Raw genomic sequence first — 17,154 nt, 5'->3', positions numbered from 1 at the left:
AGGCCGCATTTTTTTCAAATGCACAACATGCTGCATCAAAAAAATTATAGAAGGGAAAATAATAAAAAAAATGCATACTCACCAAAAATACCCAACAAAACGTGAACGCATAGACCTCCCCCCAAGAAAATTAAAAATGTAAGGAATCACAATCTACAATTAAGTTTTTTATTGTCTATTATTACAACTAAGTTTGCCTTTAGAGCAAATACATTTTTAGTACCTTCCGTGTTCAATACTTCCCCTTCAACTGTTCTCATGAATCTTTCCTGCTGGTTTCCTTTTATTCGTAAAAATGTTGTTCCTATAGGATATGTAGTTGCTACAGAATTTATTTCAAATGACTTCCAAAATTCCGAGGTTATTTGTGTCTCTCTGTAACAGTCTGCATTTCCACCGTACAAGGCTAAGTGCTTCTCTGAGTTATATCAAGTTTTTGATATGAGAAACTTTATAGAAACGCTATTTCCGAATTAAAAACCTAGTAAAATATCATATTGTGATCTTTGTGAAATGTTCCCAGATCTACACATACGATATGGCATCTGGTCTGTGAGAAATTACCAACCCAGGCAAAGCTTTCCCTGCAGTTTGATCTGCCACCCTTAGCGCCAGATAATTGTTTTCTAATGCTGATAAAAATCTGCATCCTTTATTAGGTCATTAGCTTTAATATTCCAGATAATGCGTGGGTATCTGAAATGACCCATAATAAGGACTTTGTGACATCCTTTATGGTTACTGTCTCAACAGTTTGTAGCAGCACTAAGCGTTAACAGTCATTTATGAGATGGCTTGTTATTATTATCAGTCTGTGTTTTAACAGGCAAACCAAATATTATCACAGTCTTGCATGCAAAGGACTATTCCACGAGTTCTCAGAGAGTTGCTGTTGCTATACATAGTAAGAGTATGGAGCTGGTTTAGTAAGGTTTTTCTAAGCTGAACACATAATCTTACCAACATGGGCTGGATTTGTTAAACATAATCTGCTATTAAATGGCGAAAGTTACCAGTCATTAGTTAGGTCATAGCGGTCTGTATTGAAGGTTCAGTATATTAATGTTTTTTTTAAAAGAGAATTTTTATTGAGATTTTGCACACAAAATACAAGATATAACCATTTTTCCCTTCCCCCCGCCCCTAGATCCCCACAACACCCAAGCCCGAAAGGGCCCATACAGACATACTAAAGGTAAGCGACAACAGCTATATTGAAATGTGAATACCGAAATATACGAGCACCAGACGTGTTAATGGCATAGTTTGTACACAAACCAGAGTTGATATACACAACTAAATAAGCAAACATCACAAATGTAAATCTGAGACACTGACTGTGATGTCCAGATGGGGAACAACAGAGTTGACTACCCATAGGCCCCAGACCTTATCAAACTTAGAAGGGTGGCCTCGGGTCTGATAAGTAAGGCAGTACAGAGGCAAGTTCTGATTGACCAAGTCCTTAAAGTCATTCACGGTGGGGGCATTAGGAGATTTCCATTTGAATAGTAAGCATTTCCTTGCATAGAAGTAGGCTAACCTGAGGAACAATTGTTTGTGTTTACCGCAAGTAACATTATCAATAATACTCAGTATATTAATGTTCATGCTTTTTCTTGCACAAGTAGTTAGAATTTGTTTTTCAGAAATTCAGAGCTGCCAGTGTTTGCTAAACTAAAGTTTCATAGGAGATGTGCACTCATGACTGCAACTGCATCATCCCTGACCATTTCTAAATAGAAGTAGCAGATGTCAAGGGCACCACAGAGCCAAGTCGAAAACACATAATGGTTTAGCAATGTTACTCGAGCCGTTCCTGAAGAATCAGTAGGACTGTTGCTACAGGCTGGCACTACTGAAATGTAATATATTTTTGGTTTTCCCCTGGTTTCTTCTCTTACTTTCTCTCCTCCTGTAACTCCCAAGCTCAATTGGCAGAAATGTGTAACACCCTTGAGCTTCTCTACCATTACCCACCCCCCAAAGAAAACTGTACATATTTGGATTGAAGTGTAAAATGATAGTTCCAAATAACCGCTTCTTTGATGTGTAAGTTCTGCAAGGCTAGGCAATATCGCTGATCACATGGAATTGCCCTTCATGTAGTGATCAGAGGTTCTTAAAGGCACATGGTGTAAAATTCTCCGGGTGAAGGAGTGATTGGAGGAAAACAGTATTACGCTATGTTCTTTTATTTCTTTCTATTTACATGGTGATGATTGTCCTGGACTAAGGAGCCAGTTTTCTGGAATACGGTTTACCCTGAGGAACCAGCCTAAGGACTTTATTGGCCACTTGGTGTGAGACTGTATACTCCTGTGTTTTTTTTGAGACAGAGAGCGCGTATATAATTCTAATTTTTATTGCAGTGATCAGAGGTTGCTTCGATATAGTAGATAAGAGTCCAGGAATAACTTCAAAAAGGTTAAAATGGCTAATGCAAATCTTATTCACATGCGGATCATTATATATCTAATAGGTGTCCATACAATTTTCATGCTATTGTTCCGCTGTTCCATTTAAAGTAGTCCATACCTAAATATCTGTCTAAAGGTAGCCACACACGATACAATAAAATGATCCGATTTTACAGTAATTCGATAAAAACTATCGTATCACTCGAAAAAATCGAAAGCTTTTTTTTCATTCGACTGAAAAATCCAATCGGATTTCCCGTTTTTTTCAATTTAAATCGATCCGGAATGCCAGATATTTCTCTTCAATTTCTACTAAAGATTGCATGGTGTGTGTTGGATTGTTAATTTATTGCACACCCTAGCAATTTTCTCTGAGTTTCCAATCATTTTTATCATAATTGAGGAAAAAATTGAACATACGTGTGTGGTACATTGGTCATATTTTTGAAATGTTACAATCAGTCAGAAAAATTGATTGCAATTCTTAAATTGAACAGATATTTTAAAAATGGTATGGTGTGTGGCCACCATAATAATCATATAAGTATTGGCAAGAACAACTAGATTATTAGATATAACTTCAGCCTGCAGTTTTCACCTTCAGGACGGAAGCAATTTTCCCCTGTCAGCGCTCCTCCCATTCATTCGCCAATAACTTTATCACTACTCATCACACAAATGATCTATATCTGTTTTTTTTTTTTTGCCACAAATTAGGCTTTTTGTGAGTGATACTTATTTTCAGTAATTACTTAATTTTCTATGCATTTTATAGGCGAATACATACACACAAAAAAAAGAAAAATACACTATACACCAATTCTATCCCCTACAGTTTTAAAATAAGCAATACTACTAAAACTAAAACTCACCTATTTTATTTGTCCATTAGTCCCGGCTATCACAATTTAAATTATGTTCCTAGTACAATGTATGGCGTCAATATATTATGTGGAAATCAAGGTGTATTTTTGTTTGTGTCCCATCAATTGTAAGCCCTCATGTACCAAAATAACAGTGACATACATATTTAAAAAAAAAAAGTCCCTAAGGCAACTATTTATAGAATTTTTTCCTTTCTTTTTTTTTCAATCTATTTGCTTGGTAACTGGGGTGGGAGGCTTTGGAAGTGATTTAATTCTATGAATTTTTTAATAAAAAAAAATCTGTGGTGTGCAATTTTACTTTTTGCCTATATGGCACTAGAAACACTCCATGGTTTACTAGTAAGTATTTTTTTATGTTCTTACTTATGAATGGACATGGCCCGTGAACAGGGTCATGTCCATTCCTTACAGGCACTACGATTGATTAGAGGAAGCCTTGCTTCCCTTCCCCAACCACTGACACTGAAATACAGCTGCTCGTTGCGGCGGTCACGTGAACTGCCGCTTGCAAACTGGACAAGAAAACTTGTCCAGTTTGCCTTTAGCGCTGCCTATCTGGATGAGAATACTCGTCCAGATAGGCTTAAAGAGACTCTGAAGCGAGAATAAATCTCGCTTCAGAGCTCATAGTTAGCAGGGGCACGTGTGCCCGTGCTAAACCGCCGCTAAACGGGGGTCCCTTCACCCCCAAACCCCACACTGCGACACTTGGTCGCAGACTTGGTCGCTCCTGGAGGCAGGGCTAACGGCTGCAGCCCTGCCTCCAGTTGCGTCTATCAGCAGGGCATCGCCGCCTCTCCCCCGCCCCTCTCAGTGAAGGAAGACTGAGAGGGGCGGGGGAGAGGCGGAGATACGCGCCGACAGACGCGCGTGGGGCAGGGCTGCGGCGGTTAGCCCTGCCCCAACCAGGAAGCGCTCCCCCGCTGAAACGAGGGGATTTGGGGGTGAAGGGACCCCCATTAAGCCGCGGGATAGCGGCGGTTTAGCAGGGGCACACGTGCCCCTGCTATCTATGAGGTCTGAAGCGAGATTTATTCTCGCTTCAGACTCTCTTTAAGTAGTTAAGGTATGAACTACTTTAAATGGAACAGCAGTACAATGGCATGAAAATCACACGGACACCTATTGGATATACAGTGGGTTGCCAAAGTATTCGGCCCCCTTGAAGTTTTCCACATTTTGTCACATTACTGCCACAAACATGAATCAATTTTATTGGAATTCCACATGAAAGACCAACACAAAGTGGTGCACACATGAGAAGTGGAATGAAAATCATACATGATTCCAAACATTTTTACAAATAAATAACTGCAAAGTGGTGTGTGCATAATTATTCATCCCCCTTTGATCTGAGTGCAGTCTGTTGCCTATAGACATTGCCTGATGAGTGCTAATGACTAAATAGAGTGCACCTGTGTGTAATCTAATGTCAGTACAAATACAGCTGCTCTGTGAGGGCCTCAGAGGTTGTCTAAGAGAATACTGGGAGCAACAACACCATGAAGTCCAAAGAACACACAAGACAGGTCAGGGATCAAGTTATTGAGAAATTTAAAGCAGGCTTAGGCTACAAAAAGTTTTCCAAAGCCTTGAACATCCCACGGAGCACTGTTCAAGCGATCATTCAGAAATGGAAGGCATATGGCACAACTGTAAACCTACAAGGTCATCCACCTAAACTCACAGACCGAACAAGGAGAGCGCTGATCAGAAATGCAGTCAAGAGGCTCATGGTGACTCTGGACGAGCTGCAGAGATCTACAGCTCAGGTGGGAGACTCTGTCCACAGGACAACTATTAGTCATGCACTGTACAAAGTTGGCCTTTATGGAAGAGTGGCAAGAAGAAAGGCATTGTTAACAGAAAGCATAAGAAGTCCCGTTTGCAGTTTGCCACAAGCCATGTGGGGGACACAGCAACCATGTGGAAGAAGGTGCTCTGGTCAGATGAGACCAAAATGGAACGGTTTGGCCAAAATGCAAAACGCTATGTTTGGCGGAAAACTAACACTGCACATCACTCTGAACACACCATTACCACTGTCAAATATGGTGATGGCAGCATCATGCTCGGGGGGTGCATCTCTTCAGCAGGGACAGGGAAGCTGGTCAGAGTTGATTGGAGGATGGATGGAGCCAAATACAGGGCAAACTTGGAAGAAAACCTCTTGGAGACTGCAAAAGACTTAAGACTGGGGCGGAGGTTCGCCTTCCAGAAGGACAATGACCCTAAACATAAAGCCAGGGCAACAATGGAATAGTTTAAAACAAAACATATCTATGTGTTAGAATGGCCCAGTCAAAGTCCAGATCTAAATCCAATCGAGAATCTGTGGCAAGATCTGAAAACTGCTGTTCACAAACGCTGTCCATCTAATCTGACTGAGCTGGAGCTGTTTTGCAAAGAAGAATGGCCAAGGATTTCAGTCTCTAGATGTGCAAAGTAGGTAGAGACATACCCTAAAAGACTGGCAGCTGTAATTGCAGCAAAAGGTGGTTCTACAAAGTTTTGACTCAGGGGGCCGATTAATTACGCACACCCCACTATGCAGTTATTTATTTGTAAAAAAATGTTTGGAATGATGTATGATTTTCGATCCACTTCTCACATGTACACCACTTTGTATTGGTCTTTCACGTGGAATTCCAATAAAATTGATGCATGTTTGTGGCAGTAATGTGACAAAATGTGGAAAACTGCAAGGGGGCCGAATACTTTTGCAACCCACTGTATAATGATCCACATTAAACCTCCTTGTACTATCTGCAGAGGCCGCTTTAAGAACCTGATGGTTACTTGTGAAAGCTAAGACCCATTACACTGTCACATATATAAAGAGGTTGCAGTTGGACAGCCCCTCCACCACCTGATGAAGCCTTGATTGGTGGGCGATACATGTTGTGGAGGCTGGCCTACCATGTGTTTCCACATGCATGCTAACCAGATTTCGCCATAGAGGACCATTGTTTACAAAAACAGTGCACTGTCCCACTCAAAGATGGAAATCTCCTCCTGAAACATTGGTGCAAGGTGCTCAGCGGCAGATGGAACAGAACCGCGAGCGCCGCTTGGAATATCACCGAGGTGCTCCCTTGGACGACCAGGAAAGTGCTCTGCCTAGAAGTTGCAAAGTGTCCATACTGTGCTGGATGTGCAGAATGACATTCCTGTTTCTATTTAAGCATGCAGCTGGACCTATGGGATTTTGCCGTGCTGTCTTATACAACCCCACACACTGCCCACAAATTTTACTCTTGTGAATCACTAGCTGACGCCAGCTTTATAATGAGGACTTTTGGCAGGGTTATACTCTTAAAGGAGTTCTGTTGTCTTTTTCAATAAACAAAAAAACGCCACTTACCTGGGGCTTCTATTGGCCCCCTGCAGCTGAAATGCCCCCCGTTGTCCTCCTCCGATCCTCCATTCCCCGCCGCCGGTCCGGGTTTAATCAGTCATCTGATTAGATTGCGACTGTGCGGCTATGGTGGCGCATGCTCGCTCCCACACGTGTCATCGGGAGCTTACTGCACAGACGCAGTACAAGAAAACTTCATACTGTGCATGCGCAGTAAGCTCCTGATGATGCGTGTAGGAGCGAGCGTTATTCGTCTTGTTAGACGAATACTACAATGGGACCGGCGGCGAGCAACGGAGAATCGGAGGAGGACGGCGCAGGACATTTCAGCTGCAGGGGGCCGATAGAAGCCCCAGGTAAGTGGTGTTTTTTGTTTATTGAAACAATCCACAGAACCACTTTAAGATTCAGGGATAGTCAGCTATTGTGTGTTGTGCATTGGTTGTGTGTTGGTGAGTCAGCAGCTGGTTGCTCGTTGGTTCATCTGGACACATTGGTATAGGCTGACAACTTTGCTTTATTGGAGGATGGGGAGTTATATAGTCTTTTGTTTTCTATGGCCAATCACTAAATTACTAAAGGTTTTGGATAGGCATGTGGTCTGCTTTTGTAAATAAAGGAAATTATGAGAATCCACCATAAGAAAATAAACTATTCTAAAACCTTTCATGTCTGTCAAAATTTGATTGCCTGCTTAAGTGACAAGACATAGGGAAAAGGGTAATTTATGGTGCACTGCACTTTGGGACCAACGTAGATCTTATATGTATGTGTATACATGTATTTTACACTTTACAATTTTTCATGATAGTGGTCCTTTAAAGAATGTATGCTAAACACATTTACAATGTAAACTGAAGTTTGCAGCAATAGTACATTATGGGAAAAAAAGATGTGTATAAAGATAAATGCTCAAAATTGAACAAATCATTGATAAATAAAAAACTTGTACACTTACCTCTTGCCCTCCATCAAGGACACACAACTTGGTACACTGGTTTTTGGCATCCACTAGCACATTAAACATTGTGCATACAGAAGCAGGAATTCGCAGGTCTGTAGTTCTATTTGTCCTTTGCAGCTTAACTTCAAATGCTGTCCGTGTCCTATGATATAAATCAGTTAACTCGGTTGGAAAAAATGAAAGCAATTATTTCTCTGCAAGTGTCATATTCATGCACCAAAAATCTTCTTAACCTATTGAGGACCGCGGTCTTTAGCCCTCCTAGTGGGCAGGCCATTTTTTTACAAAATAGGCCACTGTAGCTTTAAGGACTCGCTGCAGGGCTGTACAACTCAGCACACAAGTGATCCCCCCCTTTTCTGTTCACCAACAGAGCTTTCTGTTGGTGGGCTGTGATTGCTCCCCCAATGTTTATTTATTGTTAAAAAAAATATTTGTTTATTTTTCAATTAATTTCTTTAAAAAAACAACTTTTTTAACCCTCTCTCCCCCACCAGCCAATCAGCGTGATTGGCTGTCATAGGCTTCAGCCAATGACAGCGGATCACTTTCATGCCGCCCAGGGGAACAGCTGTGTCACACGGCTGTCCCCTGGACAGCGCTGCCTTAGGTCGCAGCACTGTACAGTGTTAATAGATGGTGGTTATGCCGTATAACAGTCCCTAGCGGCAATCGCCGCTGGGAGGCTGATGACGGAGTGGAGCACAGTGCGCACAGCCACCATGTGTGAGCAATAGGATCAGGTTTCAGCCATGCCTGTCACACTGCAGTGTGCTCAGCCCAACCAATGAGAAGCAGGAATGTGGGAAGGGAGAGGACAGGCTTCCCTCTCTACTGTCTTCAGCGACGGCGAGAGAATAATGTCTGGGTAACTGAGATAAGATAATTACAGCAGACACATTGCTGAATAGATTGAGAGAGCTTGCACTGCTGGGTGAGGTTTCTGGCAGCATTGTAAAGACAATGCAGTGTTTAAATGGAATTTGATTTTGTGGCTGACAATCCCGCTTTAATGACTGTTTTCAGAGGATATATAATTTTTTTATAAATAAGAAAAGGGATTTACAATATATTTTTTGTATTCTTGGGCAAGTAACTTCATTTTTCAATATAGATACACTGAACATCTCTTCTGTTAATTGTCAACTTCATCAAAATACCTACATATGGAGAATTCTGGGTAGCTACTGGAAGAAGATTGTACTTAACCCCCTTGCCGTTCCAATTCTGGCGGCAAGGGGGAAGCGCAGCACTTTTTTTAAAAAAAATATTTTTTTAAAATCATGTAGCGAGCCCAGGGCTCCCTACATGATAGCCGCTGAGCAGCGGCAGCTCTGCAGCCACTCCGATCGCTTCCGCCGATTGGAGTAAGCAGGAAATCCCGTGCAGAACGGGATTTCCTGCTGGGCTTCCCCGGTCGCCATGGCGACGGGGCGGGATGACATCATGGACGTCGGGACGTCAGGGGGAATCCCGATCCACCCCTCACCGCTGCCTGGCACTGATTGGCCAGGCTGCGCAAGGGGTCTGGAGGGGGGGCGGCGCGGCAGATAGCGGTGGATCGGCGATGAGCAGTGATGAGCGGCGATCGAATGTTACAAGCAGCTAGCAAAGTGCTAGCTGCATGTAACAAAAAAATAATTATGCAAATCGGCCCAGCGGGGCCTGAGAAATCCTCCTGCGCAGGTTACCCCGAGCTGAGCTCGGGATAACCGGCAAGGAGGTTAAAGAAATACTATCGATACCCAAGTGATCTGAAAATGACAATGTACAAATAATGTCTAAGTAGCTGTGTAAACATTTTCCTACTTTTCATGTTAAATATCAAAGGCAAAAGCTGTAATTTATTGAGGGTAGGATTTAGCTATATTAGGACAAATCAATTGCAGAAGGGGTGTCTGCTTCAATGCACAGCCAGAGTTGCATATCAGACTACAGAAAGCAAATATCAAACATATCAAACTCTGAAAGCACAAAACAGTATGAAAAAGCTGTGACACTTAGTTACATTTCCTCTACTCTCTTCAGACACCTCAGTCAGAAACACAGGACACAGGAGCTGCAGCTGTTGGGAGCTCTCTCTCTCTGTCACACACAGAGCTACACATAGAGTTAACTGATCAAGTGTGAGGGGAATTTCCCCTCTCCTCATGGCTCAGTCAGCAGTCAGTTTTGGCGTCAGTAAAGTTTTAATGTATTTTGTTAACAGTAAACAAAGAAGTTGCTACTAAAATGTATACACCAGTACTTAGCAGCACTTTCCAAACAATTCCTGTCAATTGAAAAAACATATGTGAATCGATAGTATTCCTTTAACCATAAGCATTTTTTAAACATATGAGACAGAGGGCTATCAATAGTGTAAATGCATAGTAGAGTATCATATTCAAGTAGATAATTGTGTGAACACTCACAAAACTCAGTGATCACAAAAGGAGCCCAGTAATGGGGGTGGGGAAGAGGAGCTGTTAACCCTCCTTAGGCCTCGCTACATGATAGCCGCTGCTCAGCGGCATCCCCCCAGCCCCGCCGATCGCCTCCGGTGATAGGCGATCAGGAAATCCCTTGGACGTCGTGACATCTAAGGGAGTCCCGATCCACCCCTTGCCGCTGCCTGTCACTGATAGGCCAGGCAGCGCAGGGGTCTGGGGGGGGGGGCTGTCTTGCGACGCGGATAGCGGCGATCGAGCGCGGGGCGGCGGTGATCGAAGTGCTGACGCAGCTAGCAAAATGCTAGCTGCGTTCAGCAAAAGAAAAATTATTCAAATCGGCCCAGCTGGGCCTGAGAAAACCTCCTGCGCGGCTTACCCCGAACTATGTTCGGGGTTACCGCCAGGAAGGTTAACCAGCCTGGCGTTCTATTAAGATCGCCCAGCTGGCGACAGGACTTTTTGTTTTAATAAAAAAAAAAAACGATTGCATGCAGCCAACTGAAAGTTGGCTGCATGAAAGCCCACTAGAGGGCGCTCCTAATGCGTACTTCTGATAGCTCATCGCGGCCCTTCTTGTTTTGCTTTCCTTGTCGCCATGGCAACGAGCGGAGTGACGTCATGGACGTCAGCTGACGTCAGCCGCCTCCGATCCAGCCCTTAGCGCTGGCCGGAACTGTTTGGTCCGGCTGCGCTGGGCTCGGGCGGCTGGGGGGACCCTCTTTCGCCGCTGCACGCGGCGCATTGCTGCGCTGGCGATCAGGTAGCACACGTGGCTGGCAAAGTGCCGGCTGCATGTGCTCCTTTTTATTTGATGAGAATCGGCCCAGCAGGGCCTGAGCGACAGCCTCCGGCGGTGATGGACGAGCTGAGCTCGTCCATACCGCCAGGCTGGTTAAATAATGGGAAAACGTAGGCTGTACGCCAATCCACTGGGACTCTGCCAGTTGAAAGAGAGTCACAAAAGATAAGATAAAGGGGTTTATCTATAACTGAACTTAATTCCCTTAGGACCCGAGGATGCATGCCATCTGGGCCAGGTGCCTTGTCTATTTTTAATTTATTTAGTCTTGCCTTCACTTCTTCCTGCGTTAAGTATTTAATATTACAGTTAGAAGATTGAGACTCTTCTGCCTCTGTAATTTGCAACAGTGCTGTTTCATTAGTGAAGACAGAAGCAAAGAAAGCATTTAATAACTCTGCCTTACCTTGGTCATCCACCATTGAGTTCCCATCCTCATCCTATAGGAGTCCTATACAGTCAACCTTTCTTTTTTTTTTTTAGAGTTGATGTACTTGTAAAACTTTTTTGGGTTAGATTTGATATCCCTAGTGATTTGATTTTCAGCTTCGATTTTTGCCAGTCTAATTTCTTTTTTACAATTTTTATTGCACTCCTTATAATTGCTTAGTGCAGCCTCGGTCCCCTCCTGTTTTAGGACCTTATAGGCATTCTTTTTCTTCTTGGCCATCTTCTTGGCCATTGTATATCTATTGCTATTTGAATATATATGGACACTCTGATCCTAGTTTGACACCAATTTAGTTTATATAGTGGGGGTCACTACTTGGGAATGAACTCTGTTCAAAAGCCCCCCATACAGGGGAGTAATCGAAAAATTGTATGAAGAATTGTTATTGTATGTAACACTTATTACTGTGATGGCTATATCAGCTTGTGTCTGTTCTAGCTATATGCAGATTTTCTTAAACAAGTTTTATGTGTTTATAATAAATTATGTTTTAATTATTAGTAGCAGCAGAATATTGTACTGTGTTAGCCATCAGTAAAAGCTTTGAGTCAGGATTATACCATTTAACTTAAAGGTATATAGAAGTATGTAAGCTTTCAGCCCATGAGCCTTCGTTAGACATTTCTCCCAGACTAAGGTGCTCTATATATTTTTTGCTATGTCGTAGTCACTTATAGAGTGACGAAAGCTCAAGGGCCGAAAGCTTACTTTTATATATACTTTTAAGTTAGCCAATAAATGGCATCATCCTGACTCAAAACTTCTTAATTATTAGATGATCTGACTCAAAACTTGTCTCTATATCTCTGAATACATTGAGAAGCTGATTGTCCCCAAAAGCCCTATTTGCCCATATCAAGATTAGCATCTTAAGAGGGCTAAAAGGGATATACCAGGAGGCCGCAATAGCAGCATAGGGGGCGATATACAGGCTGGGAATGCGAAGAATCACTTGCGTTCCCATGCCTGTCGGCCGGTGACGGCCAAACCGGAAGTGCTCGCCGGCGGGTCCTGGGACATCGGAGCGGAGCTGCGAGGGCACCGATCGGCTGCTGGGGGCTGAGGGAAGCCCCAGGTGAGTAAATCTCATTTTTTACATTTGACTTATGGTTCACTTTAAAGGACCACAATCAAGAAAAATTGTAACATTTTAAATACATGTAAACATTTATATAAGATGTACATTTTTCCCAAACTAATGTGCTCTATATATTACTTTTTTCTGTCGTTGTCACTTATAGAAAGTAGTTCAACTCTGACAGAGCTGACATGTTTTGGACTAGTCCATCTCCTCAGTATTTCTTTTGTTTTACAAGAGCACTCCCTGAAAAGATTTTATACAAATATGTTTGCTTGCCAGTGCGCTTGCACACTATTTTGGGAGTTGGACTGAGTAACTACAGTTTATAGCAAGTGCTTTTGAAAATAAAGAAAACTCTGAAAATCTCCCACATGGAGATGGACTAGTCCAAAACCAGTCTAATTTGTCAGATTTTTAGTGAATATTGTAAGTAACACCAACATAGGGAAAAAAGTAATTTATAGCATATTGTACTCTGGGACAAATGTACATGTTACAATTATGTAAACCTCAAGTTAAAATACACAGGTATTTAGAATTGCTTACCTTTTAACACAGGCCTCTATCATATCACTTGCCATAAGTTTAAGTCGCTGCTCCAGATGGTTGGCAAACTCTGGCTCTGGCCAATGAAGATCATGAATAAAGTGCTGAAGGGCATCCAGCTTCCAGAACAAATCCTCTGAAGTTAAAGAACCATTGCTAAAAGAAATCCAATAAAACACAATTAATTTCTCTCCAGAGAGATCTACTTATAATCTAATGACACTCGCTGCCGATATGAACATTTCTAATGCACTGTTTTATAGTCATCTTTCTTAATGCTAAAACAGCATGCTACAACAGCTAAAAAATAAAAATAAACAACATGGTATTCACAGAAAAAGACCATGCCACATTAATGCACAAAGCAAAGAAAGACAAAAAATGATTAACCACTTTAGGACCACAGTCTTTCTACCCCTTAAGGACCAGAGCCTTTTTGTCTCCATTCAGACCACTGCAGTTTTAACGGTTTATTGCTCGGTCATACAATCTACCACCTAAATGAATTTTACCTCCTTTTCTTGTCACTAATACAGCTTTCTTTTGGTGCTATTTTATTGCTGCTGTGAGTTTTAGTTTTTATTATATTCATCAAAAAAAGACATGAATTTTGTCAAAAAAATGATTTTTTTTTTACTTTCTGTGCTGACATTTTTCAAATACAGTAACATTTCTGTATACATTTTTGTCCACATTTATTGTGCTACATGTCTTTGATAAAAAAAATCCATTCAGTGTATATTTATTGGTTTGGGTAAAAGTTATAGCGTTTACAAACTATGGTGCAAAAAGTGAATTGTCCCATTTTGAAGCATCTCTGACTTTTCTGACCACCTGTCATGTTTCATGAGGTGCTAAAATTCCAGGATAGTATAAATACCCCCCAAATGACCCCATTTTGGAAAGAAGTAATCCCAAAGTATTCACTGAGAGGCATGGTGAGTTCATAGAAGATTTTATTTTTTGTCACAAGTTAGCAGAAAATGACACTTTGTGACAAAAAAAAAAGGAAAAAAAAAAGTTTCCATTTCTTTTAACATGCGACAAAAAAAAAAAATTAAATCTGCCACGGACTCACTATGCTCCTCTCTGAATGCTTTGAAGGGTCTACTTTCCAAAATGGGGTCATTTGTGGGGTGTTTACTGTCCTGGCATTTTGGGGGGTGCTAAATTGTAAGCACCCCTGTAAAGCCTAAAGGTGCTCATTTGACTTTGGGCCCCCTAGCGCAGTTAGGCTGCAAAAAAGTGCCACACATTTGGTACGGTCGTGCTCAGAAGAAGTAGTATAATGTGTTTTGAGGTGTATTTTTACACATACCCATGCTGGGTGGTAGAAATATCTCTGTAAATGACAAATTTTTGATTTTTTTTTTTACACACAATTGTCCATTTACAGAGAGATTTCTCCCACCCAGCATGGGTATGTGTAAAAATACACCCCAAAACACATTATACTACTTCTCCTGAGTACGGCGATACGACATGTGTGACACTGTTTTGCAGCCTAGGTGCGCTAAGGGGCCCAACGTCCTATTCACAGGTCATTTTGATGCATTTGGATTCTACACTACTCCTTACGGTTTAGGGCCCATAAAATGCCAGGGCAGTAAAGGAACCCCACAAGTGACCCCATTTTAGAAAGAAGACACCCCAAGGTATTCCGTTAGGTGTATGGTGAGTTCATAGAAGATTTTATTTTTTGTCACAAGTTAGTGAAAAATGACACTTGTCAAGTCGTCTGGCTTAACGGCATGCCCATGAGATGTGCTCGGAGTCCCTTTAAACAGATATTTAATTATACAAAATTACTACATAGAAGATGAGGTCAGTAAATATCCAAAGATACCAACTAGGATCAGAAAGGTTACACCCACAGAGCCCACGAAGGCTAGTAATTCACATATCTATCCAAGGTGTATTTTATCCTATGTTGCACCTATTTTTCTGTAGTATCTATAATTCACAATGTAAATGTCTTATCATTATACATATTTTACAAAGTCCAGAAATAATTTTATTTAATTTATTAAATATTTCTCTCTCTGTCACTGACATAAACAAACCGTAAGCTAATAATAAGCCTTCGTCGGACTTGGATCTTGCAAAATGTAAAAAACACAACTTATATATACTGACATACAGAGGAGAAACATTCTTTAGCAGACATAAACAAATGTAATTAGATGCCTTAAAGCAGGGGTCTCAAACTCAATTTACCTGGGGGCCGAAGGAGGCAAAGTCAGGATGAGGCTGGGCCGCATAAGGAATTTCACAATGGCGGCGCATCGCCGCCTCTGCCCGCCCCTCTCACTCTTCCTTCACAGAGAGGGGCGGGGAGAGGCGGCGATTGACGTCAGGAGGGGCAGAGCTGAAGCTGAAAGCTCTGCCCCTTCCAGGAACTGCCGGCGGATTGCCCCCCGGGCGATTTGGGGGCTCTGCAGTCCTCATTTAGCGGCGGGGATGCGGCGGATTACTTGGGAGCACTGAAGCGAACTATAAGAAAGCTTTTGCCGGCGAGGGCCACAAAATATTGTATCGAGGGCCGCAAATGGCCCGCGGGCCGCGAGTTTGAGAACCCTGCCGTAAAGAGACTCTGAAGCGAGAATAAATCTCGCTTCAGAGCTCATAGTTAGCAGGGGCATGTTCACCCCTGCTAAACCACCGCTATCCCGCACACGTGCCCCTGCTAACTATGAGCTCTAAAGCGAGAATTATTCTCGCTTCAGTGTCTCTTTAATTGTCACTTCAGGAGGCTTTCACAGGCATCTTGGCTAAATAGATTAGACCAACAGAATCTCAAAACAGAACTTAAAACAGACTCTGGCGATAGAGAGACATTGTAAATCCAGAGTTCAAATGTGACTGCGCTAACTACATGCACCATTAACTAAGCTAAAGAGAACTGTTCTTGCTTTGCTGATGGCTGACACAGTACAACACTCTACTCTCTCTGTCCCTGATGGAGACATTTACTCACCTCCAGTCAAGAAAATAAGTGAATGACATTCATTTAAACTTATGACATGGGGACATACAGTAGGTATAAAAAAAAGTGTTGAAAAAAATCTAAAATTTCCACATATTCAAAATAAAAGTAAAAACTTTAGCTGAAACTTTTTTTTAAAGGCATCTGAAAGAGGGAGTGGACTGGATAAAACCCTGGCTAGTAGGGAAAGTTAGAAGAAAAAACAAATAGATCCAGGCACATCACCTCAAGTTTGGCCATTTAAATAAGTTATAAGGGAGGTGCTAAAGGGGTGTGACCAACAAAAAGGCTAACCCTTATCACATTCACATGCAAATGCTCATGCAAATGCATCCATCCAAATCCAGGAACCACTCTCCCTACAGTCAAGTTAAAAGCTTAAAGTCTTTGTTACAAAAGAATGCATTCTCTTGCATAGCCACCTACACTGCGCAGAGGTTCCTCATGTGTGCATGGTGCACATTGATCTATGTTGTTTGCTCCCTTGTGGGATTAATTTGATGTACTATCTGTCCCAAGAGAGGATGACAGGATGTGTGCTCCTAATTTTTAGATACGTTTCATGCAATGAAAGTTTGCATGTTTACACTATGTATGCTACAGGGCCAGAGTTGAAACATATACTGACACTGGAGAACCTTTGTATGGTGTATGTGACTTTGCAAGAGAATGTATTCTTTGGTAACAAAGACCCTAGCCTTGAACTTAGCTGTAGGGATAGCAGCTGTAGGGATGAAAGCATTTGCATGAGCATTTGCAGCCATGGGGATTGGCTGATGCTGGATAAGTGTGCTTTCTGGATGCTTGAGACTCAATGTTAAAAGTAAGCCTAGCTAATACAGTACTATACCCCACATACATACTATGAGCTCTGTATATAATGTTAAAATACAGTAATTGAATGTATAGTAACCTTGGGGGAGCCATGGAACCCAGTCTTTAAGCACAACAGACTGCTGGTTAGCTGAGTTCCGCATAAGTGGGAATATTATAATATATATATATATATATATATATATATATATATATATATATATATACACACACACATATACACATATATATATATATACACACACACACACACACACACACAGGTGTCCTATTTATTGAAAGATTTTAGCTTTTGCCAACAGATGGGCTTTAACTTTGTTACTTTAATTTTTATATTTTTTTATATTTAAGGATTACCTAATATATGTATTTATTTAATTTACGGCCCACTCATTC

The 17,154-nt window shown here is 41.7% G+C and overlaps 1 protein-coding gene across 1 annotated transcript in view; it reads right to left on the bottom strand.

Annotated features, from left to right (window-relative positions):
- The window catches only part of CADPS2 (calcium dependent secretion activator 2), a 506,020-nt gene that overhangs the window by 98,866 nt on the left and 390,000 nt on the right, over positions 1-17,154 (bottom strand). Inside the window, exons 20-21 of the mRNA XM_068276393.1 lie at positions 12,939-13,094; positions 7,624-7,771 (exon numbers count right to left, since the gene is read on the bottom strand). Of these exons, the coding sequence (XP_068132494.1) occupies positions 7,624-7,771; positions 12,939-13,094 (304 nt within the window). The remainder of the gene's footprint in view (positions 1-7,623; positions 7,772-12,938; positions 13,095-17,154) is intronic.

This window comes from Hyperolius riggenbachi, chromosome 3 (genome assembly GCF_040937935.1).
Source record: "Hyperolius riggenbachi isolate aHypRig1 chromosome 3, aHypRig1.pri, whole genome shotgun sequence".
NCBI lineage: Eukaryota > Metazoa > Chordata > Amphibia > Anura > Hyperoliidae > Hyperolius > Hyperolius riggenbachi.
This window is presented reverse-complemented; position numbering and strand designations above follow the sequence as displayed.